Source organism: Cryptotermes secundus, unplaced genomic scaffold (genome assembly GCF_002891405.2).
Source record: "Cryptotermes secundus unplaced genomic scaffold, Csec_1.0 scaffold2543, whole genome shotgun sequence".
NCBI classification, from domain to species: domain Eukaryota; kingdom Metazoa; phylum Arthropoda; class Insecta; order Blattodea; family Kalotermitidae; genus Cryptotermes; species Cryptotermes secundus.
In genome coordinates this window covers 1,541-10,597 of record NW_019732877.1, presented here as the reverse complement: position 1 = coordinate 10,597, position 9,057 = coordinate 1,541, and the positions used below count along the sequence as shown (strand labels likewise).

At 38.9% G+C, this 9,057-nt stretch overlaps 1 protein-coding gene across 1 annotated transcript in view; it reads left to right on the top strand.

The window, feature by feature from the left end:
• LOC111867843 (UMP-CMP kinase 1-like) overlaps positions 1 to 3,931 on the top strand; it is a gene marked incomplete at its 3' end in the record, with an annotated part of 14,169 nt that extends 10,238 nt beyond the window's left edge. Inside the window, exon 3 of the mRNA XM_023858038.2 lies at positions 3,821 to 3,931. Within this exon, the coding sequence (XP_023713806.1) occupies positions 3,821 to 3,931 (111 nt within the window). The remainder of the gene's footprint in view (positions 1 to 3,820) is intronic.
• Positions 3,932 to 9,057: the final 5,126 nt, after the last annotated feature.

The following is a 9,057-nucleotide window of genomic DNA, read 5'->3' as shown; positions in this document are numbered from 1 at the left end:
AACGTATGTACAATATAACCCAACGTTCAACACAGATAACATTGCAGCCCGCCTCTACACATGATCCTGAGCTCAGTTCATTTCCCGTCCTTAAAGCCAGTCTCCAAAAGAACTATATTAACACGTCCTCCATTTTTTCTTGGTCTTCTAAGTCGCCGTTTTCCAAGAGATTACCTGAAATTTTCTATACGAATTCCTTGTCTCCCCCATCCTAAATACCCGCAAATGCCCTGATTATCGCAGTTTCCTAACATTTCACATTCCCAATAATATTAGTTGACTAATACAATTCTTGAAATTCGTCATTATGTAATATCATGAATTTTTACTCACTTCAGAATTTCTGTGTTCAAATATTNTTCCATAAAATGCTGGGAAGTCCTTGAGTAGCTGCACAACTGGCGGCTTCTCAAGAAGTGCTCAGCGCCGTGAGTGAGTGATGTTAGCACATTTCTGCTGGGTAAAAGTAGGAAAGGCAAAGCTGTCCCTGCCGTTAATGTATATATTAAATTATGGTTAGATTTATTTTCGTGGCATCTGAGGTTACAATAACGATGGAAATAAAAATTTCTATCTTATGGGATGTGATGTCATGTAGTTTCATAGAGAGGTACCTCGTTTCGGAAGAATCTGCTTTATCCGTCTTCAGGGTGGACCAACCTTCAAGGTGTCACATCACAGAACAGTAAAATTTCAAGTTCAATCTTCGGTTATTTCGATGTATATAACCATTTAAAAATGTCTTTCGACAAATTTAACTAAATAACTGCAAGACTACCGAGAGTAGTTGACTGGACAGAAGATATCAAAATTTATTCAAGTGTTTTTATCGCACGTGTTTTTGTTTCTTTGTTTTTGAACTCATTGATACTGCCTTTCGAGTGAAAGTGTTTCAAATCGCCAGCAATATTAGGCTATCCGTCTTACAGCGGTGACAAAGAAGTTGCTTATATGCACGGCGAACTAGTTCATCTCAGCAGACGAGGGGTGACAGGAACAAATTTATGTATTTTACTTGTCCATCAATCTCCTTCCTCTACTTTTTCAGCTCTATTAGCACCCATTTCCAGATATTTTCCGATTCAGAATTAATGCTGAAATTATTAATATTTTACCCATCTGACAGAATTCCTTTGACGAAGAATTGACCCATCGTAGGGCACGAGAGAACGTAACACGCAGAAAAAACACACATACGTCTAAGCACCAAGCAGGATTCGAACCCTCTGTCTCATTGTTCGAGAGATCCATATCTTGCCTGCCTTATTATATCGCTGATCGACATAGTTTGTATCAATTTATTAAATTCACACAAATTAAAACGTTCGTTGCCTGAGAGTAAATTAAAAATTATTGATATTTCAGGCATCACTATTGTCATGTGTGTGGACTGCCTTATTGTAGTATGGGAGTACTGATAACAAATCAAAATCAACTACATCTATTTAAGAAGATTTCTAACTTCTTGCTTGTAACGCCGTGTAGTCTGATAGAAATATCGTAGGGACATATTAACTCCATCTTTAGGGTCAAAGAGTGAGCAACCAGCAAACAGCTGCTATATATCCGAGAGACTGTGGGCACAGATATCGGTCATTGGTCTCCGTAAGCCAGTGTTGTGACACGACACAAATACAGATATAGACCGTGTTCTTAAACACTCTTCACCGTTCATTATTTAAACTCAATCCACTATNGGAGGTAGGCCTAGGCCCACTGGCGTTGTAGTGCCAATGAAAAAAAAAATCTATCGGACAATAGACCGTCAGTCATCATCACTCAATAACGCCTCGGAAGTCAACCAATTAAAGATTCTTATATCAATGGTATGGAAGAGTATCCGTATACTACATTTGACTGTCCATCTACAGACTTGTGAGGTTAAGTTCAAAATATTTCTCTAAGGCTGGGGCCACACGAGCGCACAAAATACGTCCGTTATAGAAATAAACAAGAGAGGCGAATGCTACGCTTCCTTCTGGCTCCATTGCAGACAAAACACTACGCACCGCATTCTGCAACTGTGTGGTGTCCTCAGCAACGTCCGTCTTAAAATAAGTTCGTTACAACGGACGTACTTTGTGCGCTCGTGTGGCCCCAGCTAAGATGTACCGAACTTCCCACTATTTAATGATCTGTATCAGCTGAAGAGCTTATATAACGTTTAATCGGACAGTAAGTGACCATGAATATCACAATTTTATTATTGATTATTATTTAGAAATTATTTGTATGAAATCAGTAGTGGCCGATTTGAAAATCCTACCCAGGCATGCGCTTGAAGAAACATAGACAAAGAATAAAGAACCCAGTCAGCACAGGTCTAATATAGCCGAGATCAGAATAAGAGACCTTCCAAATACAAGTTCATAACGTTATCTTAACAACGCTAATGTAACGTATGTACAATATAACCCAACGTTCAACACAGATAACATTGCAGCCCGCCTCTACACATGATCCTGAGCTCAGTTCATTTCCCGTCCTTAAAGCCAGTCTCCAAAAGAACTATATTAACACGTCCTCCATTTTTTCTTGGTCTTCTAAGTCGCCGTTTTCCAAGAGATTACCTCAAATTTTCTATACGAATTCCTTGTCTCCCCCATCCTAAATACCCGCAAATGCCCTGATTATCGCAGTTTCCTAACATTTCACATTCCCAATAATATTAGTTGACTAATACAATTCTTGAAATTCGTCATTATGTAATATCATGAATTTTTACTCACTTCAGAATTTCTGTGTTCAAATATTTTTCTTAAGCATTGTGTTTTCACATATTTGTGATATATAGTATTCCTTGAAAGAAAATAATTACCCTTCGCACCCATACTGGTAAAACTATTCATTTTGTGATTATTTGGTAGAGGTTTCCGGCTTTTCCGTAGAATGCACTGCCTCCATCATTCATCATGAAGATCAAAGCCTCCAAAACACCTACCAGACAACACGGTATCATAGCCCAAAAGACCATGATACGTGTCCTCAATGAAGTGGAAACCTCAACCCTTAACACGACAAAATTCCTTCGTCTTCCAATCTTGACCGTCCTTCCATTGTTTCCTGCATTTCTGGTTTTCATCACTCATGTTCTGATCACATGACCGAGCAACATCAGAACACTTGTATTCGGAAGGGTCCAGGTTTGAATCTCGAACTGGGCACTAAATACTCTGACAGGGTTCTGCGATTCTCCTAAATCCCTTCGGGTAAATTCCAGGAGACGGTGTGACGACCAGTACCCTCCACACCCCTTCCAATTCCCTATCATACAACCATTCGATGTAATTTCATGCCCTATTCTTGAGTTTCCTGTTCTGCAATGATTTCATGCCTTTATATAGCCTGGAAAAATGTTATGTCATACTTTTCTGTCTCTTCTAACTCTTGGACCTTAGGGCGTGTAGGAGTATATCACGCTGCAGTACAGTCTAGCACATTATTTTGCGTCTTATTCTTCTGTTCCCTGTTCTAGATATACTCTATGACTTGCATGTATAGCCTTTTGTATAGCCTGACATAATATTTTAGTAATTAGGTTTTAATTTTTATGCTTGACCCATAGAGCTTTAGTGCCAGGCCCCAGCACAGCCTGATAATTTCATCCATTTTTAGTGTCTTAATTAGGAAATAAAGTTTTTTTAAGGGTTGCAGTGGTGTGGATTTACAGTTTGTTACTTCATGCAGGGGCAAATGGCCACGGAAGCTGAAATGCCTGTAAGCCCATACACACACGCGCTATGTAGTCTGAATTACTAGCAATCGTTAAATAAATAACAACATTTAGATCATACAAAATATGATATATGTTTAATTGCAGGAGGGCCAGGGAGCGGTAAGGTGACGCATTGCGACAACCTGATGCAGGAGAAGAGAGGAATCACACACATCAACATGACAGATCTCTTGCAGCAGTACGCCATTGGTAACGGTGAGATTTTAAGCTGGCCATCCAAGTATCAAGTCAGACCAACATGGGTCCGTTGCTATAATGAGCACGCTGCACATAAGCCACTGTTCGCCACAACTGTCCAACTAATTTGTGTTCAGGCACCAAAATTCCTGTTTTAACACATCTCTGCTTACTAAGGGCAGCAATTTAATGTCGCTATATTAGGTTAATTATTTGGAAATGACACTAAAATTTATAAGTAACACAGTTCTTGTTCACAGACGGCTGTTGCCCTACAGATATAAAACCGGTTTGGGATAGGCTTTTGAATGATTGTGATTAACACCTTACATAAAAATTTCGATGGAATACATTTTTTGTAATAAGCTATATAAATTTATGCATATAAATAAAACTTTTATGTAAAAGAAGCGACGCCAGATCCGATTTCGTATGCCACGCAAATTAAATTACAACTCGAAAATTATTTCTTACAGCACTCACGTAATATAATCTCACGTGTCTTGATTAATTTCGGTGCAATGGGAGGGCTGAATACGATTCAGTTACCAAACCTTGGCGCTAGGCGGCAGAGATATCGCTCAGTAAGTTATCGGGTGGAGCAACTGAAACATTATAAGAGCACTTTTGAAAATGGCGACAGTTACAAGAGTAAAATATTGCGTCATTCGAATGAGAATGCCTCATAATTTCGATATATGTCTATTTTGGGAGTAAGCCTAAATTCATGTCACTAATTTTAATTTCCAAATGCATCGTGGTTAAAATTTAACGTACAATAGCACTGCACGTTCAAATGTCTGCATAGAATTTTTTTTCCACCAACGCTCTCCTATCTTCTCTCCATACTTCGGGTTTCATAAATTTACAATCTTTTATATTCATTCAAGAAACTAAATTCGTTTTCCGTATACCGGACAAAGCTTAACGGTGAGAACATGTATATTTTTCACCTTGCTATTATAGATGACTTCACAGAGGTTCAGTGCTAATGTGGATCATGTTTACAGGGGATTTTATCAAAATGAATTATTATCCGAATAATAATTAGTAAGTAATCAAAATCACCCATAAGTTCAGCTTCTTAATATTGCAGTTCTGATGTCTGTGCACCATATGACAGCGTCGTGTAGAAGCAATCTGTCTTGCAGATGCTTCGGCGATCCTTATTGTCTTAAGCTTTGGTTACCGTAATCAAGCGGCCGTAATATGACGGTGAGTGACGTCACTAAACCGTTTTAGTGACGTCATTCACCGTCATATTACGGCCGCTTGATTACGGTACCGCTACCCGAGGAAACCCAAGCTTTAGTCTTCAAAGCGAAGGGACTGATTGGTACCCCTGCGGTGCTTATATTCTCAGTAGCCCACAGATCGCTAGGAACTGCTCAATTTGAGTCATACAGTAACTTGGAAATACAACAAATTCCGGTTTCGTCTCCGTATGAAAGAACTGGGAATTCTGCATAAAATGCACTTCTAAATTATACCTTATTTATAATCGACTTTTCCCTAACGAATTTCTGTTGGTTCTAAAGGGTTCTGACGATGATGGAAGACACACAGAATTACTGAGGTTTTGGACCTTTCCCATCGTCCGAAATTTTAGGTAACAAAGGACACGACGTCTCGGACACTGGGTCTATTTTCGTCTTCAGGAAATAGGTCCAGTTTCCGAAACTACGTGTCCTCTATTACCTAAATTTCCGGACGATGGAAAAAGTCCAAAACCCTAGAACTTCTGTTGGTCTAGGGAACTTAAGGTATGTTTCTCTTTCTCACTAAATTCATATAGCATTTATTGTTTCAAATTTTGACAATTTTGGACCACACAAAACATTTCATTAATAAACACGACGGGGTGTGATATATACGGAAATGTGGATTCACATTATGAAACCGTAATTTCGAAGATGACACTCGTAGACTAAGGGCTTATTCAGAGGAAAGAAGCTTCGTAAATAAGTCGATTATATATTTACGTATTAAATGCAAAAGCGAAATTATTGCAATTCTCACAAGTCCCAAGCAAAATCGATGTCCATACACGTATATGTTATTCTGCACTTTCAAAATTTACGTATGCACATTAGATCTGATAAATCGCAAATATTAAATCTAGTAACGGTATATACGTGTACTTCTGCTGTCCTGAAAACTATACTTGTGCAAATAATTCTAAAAGGTTCTGACTATGGTATATAACACTCAAAATTACTGAGTTTTCGGACTGTGTCTATCGTCCGGTATTCTAAAAAATAGAAAACATGACGTTTCGGAAACTGGATCTCTTTCCGAAACGTTTTTTCTAGTTTTTAGAATACGGGACGATGGACAAAGTCCGAAAACCCGGACATTCTGAATATACTTGTGTAGCTAAACAAGTGTAAATTATTGCATAAGATAAAATTGTTGGAAACACAATCAGCCATTGATGTCACACTTGTGAAACACCTGTCTTCTTCTTGTAGAGCACATAGATGTCTCATTCACAGTACAGATTTGTCGATAGCGCAAAAATAGTATTGATGTTACAGACGAAAAATAAATGTTAATTTCACAGAACACAATTTTTCGCACAAAATAATTGACGACTTCGGTTCCAGCAACTTTTAAACTCTCTAATGCACATCTGTCACACTTGCAATTCTCACGTCTTGCTCGTTCTTAACTGAGCGCAACATTAGACTTTAAATCAGATATTACTAACATCAATTTCTTATCAACCAAAATATATCAGATGATCAGGAGATAAAATACGAGTTTATTTCATGTATTTAAACACATTAAATCACCAGACCGCTTCTGTGGACTAATGATCAGAGTTCCTGGCTACAGATCCAGAGATCCCGGGTTCGATTCACGGCTCTACCAGATTTTATAAGAAGTAGTAAGTCTCGATCGGGGTTCACTCAGCCTCGTGAGGAAAACTGGGGAGCTATTTCAAGGAAATAGCGGCTCCGGTCTAGGAAACCGAGATTGTAGGCCGTGAGGATACGTTGCGCTGACCACGTGACACCATCTATCCGCAAAAGTTGGCATTAACTTCGCCGACAAGCGGCGGTCGCTCGGTCGGTATAGTTCGCTTACCGACTACAGGCCACGGAAATCCACCAGATGAATTAAGGAACGGTGATGAACTGTAAATTTGGTTACGTACTTCATGTGACACTCGTAAATAAAATCACAGAAATGCAACAGTCGAACGAGAACGCGAAACAGAATAGACCTTCAATTAAAGAAAAAGGCAACAATGTTGTAATTTTGTTTTCACGGGTATCTTAGTACAGGGTAGAAACACTATTTACCGTCTCACAAAATATACCAATGGCCCTTATATTTAGATTTTACATTTACGTTCACAGGACTTACGGGAAGAAGAGGTTCTTGGCGTTTTTTCTAAAGCATCCGCCCCTCTATTTCAATGTATGTTACACGCCACATATTACTGGCACGTTCCAAACGAGAAATAGGTGGGGGGGGCGCCAATTACCTCCTCCATGTCTGCCATTCCCCTCCGTCTGTGCGCATGTAACAACTCGAGAATCATGAATGTATATTAGTCACACCTAATAATGTGAAGCTTTGCCGCGATTAGTGATTTCCTTCCAATTTTCATTAACATCAATATGGAACATTTTACATAAATACTTACATGATTTTCTGCTGACTTCTCGAGTGCAACCCCGCGGAATTTGTTCAATATTTATCAGAATGAAATACGTTGTACACAAAACTAAAACACATTTTCTGTAATAAGTACTGTTATCGCGATACAAATAGGTCTAAATAAAAACAAAGGCTGGAAATGTATAATCCGTTCTGGAACACGCAGAAAGTGCGCATGCGCTATTTCCTCCTCATGTCCTCATGGTCACATACATATATATAAGTAAATGAAATAAATGTATATTGTCACGTGTCCGGAGTTCCGTGAAGAATAGTAACGGGTTCTGGGTAGGATCATTGTATTTATTGACACTCGTTTTACAATTACAATTAATAACAACAGCGCAGAATCAATGGCTGTCTGTACTCGCTCCATTCCTTAATGGACTACGAGTGTCTTCTCTTCCACTGAGACTGACTTGGTCCTGATTTACGAAACGGTCACTTCTTCAGCTTCCGTTATCCGCCGTTTAACATTCCACAGCCGAACAGTCAACTATTGAACTCTGAGCTCTCTTGCGAACGTCGAATGCGGGCTCATTTGCGAATGACTCTCGAATTAATTACGTTTCCCCCTTTTACAGCCCCGGGGCGAACCAATCAGAAATCACCACCTCTGACAGTTCCTCTCTCATCTGTGCTTATCCGTTGTTGCCGAAACGTGTGTTAATTTCACAGAAGTGTTCTGGTTTCTACAATCTTATCCGTTGCTGCCGATACGTGTTTTAGGGAGCAGTTGTCTAGCAAAGGACGTTTTTGCTGTGCTTCTCTGATGTACACTCGTTAAGGCGTCATGTCGCAATATAATTGTTATTGTTTAATATATGATCCTAAGTACTGTAGTGGAATATNAATCACCACCTCTGACAGTTCCTCTCTCATCTGTGCTTATCCGTTGTTGCCGAAACGTGTGTTAATTTCACAGAAATGTTATGGTTTCTGCAATCTTATCCGTTGCTGCTGATACCTGTTTTAGCGAACCGTTATCTAACAAAGGACGTTTTTGCGGTGCTTCTCTGACTGCACACTCGTTCAGGTGCCATGTCACAATATAATTGTATATTGTTTAATATATGATCCTAAGTACTGTAACGGAATACTAGTTTAGAAGATCATAGGTCTGAATTTAACTCCGTCTCAGCAAAACTAAAGCTCTGTAGGACTTGAGGTTCTCACAGCGGTCATTATAAAGAGTTCTGTCTCTTGGGATATAACGTCATATAGTGTTGAAACAGAACTCTTCAATAAATACTCTGTTCTGTTTTGTTTTGTTTCTTTCTGCATAGCGATTACGTTCTGGAAGTAGTCTGATTTTTAAAATAAAGTTAAATAATTACTCATAATATCTCCTTTGTTTTTAATTATCTCCAAACACGAAACAAATGTGCACAAATTGTTTTTGGACATAAATATTCACGCACTCTCTGTTTACAGCTTTCGTTTGAAATATTTTTCACTCCGATTAACATCAAGAG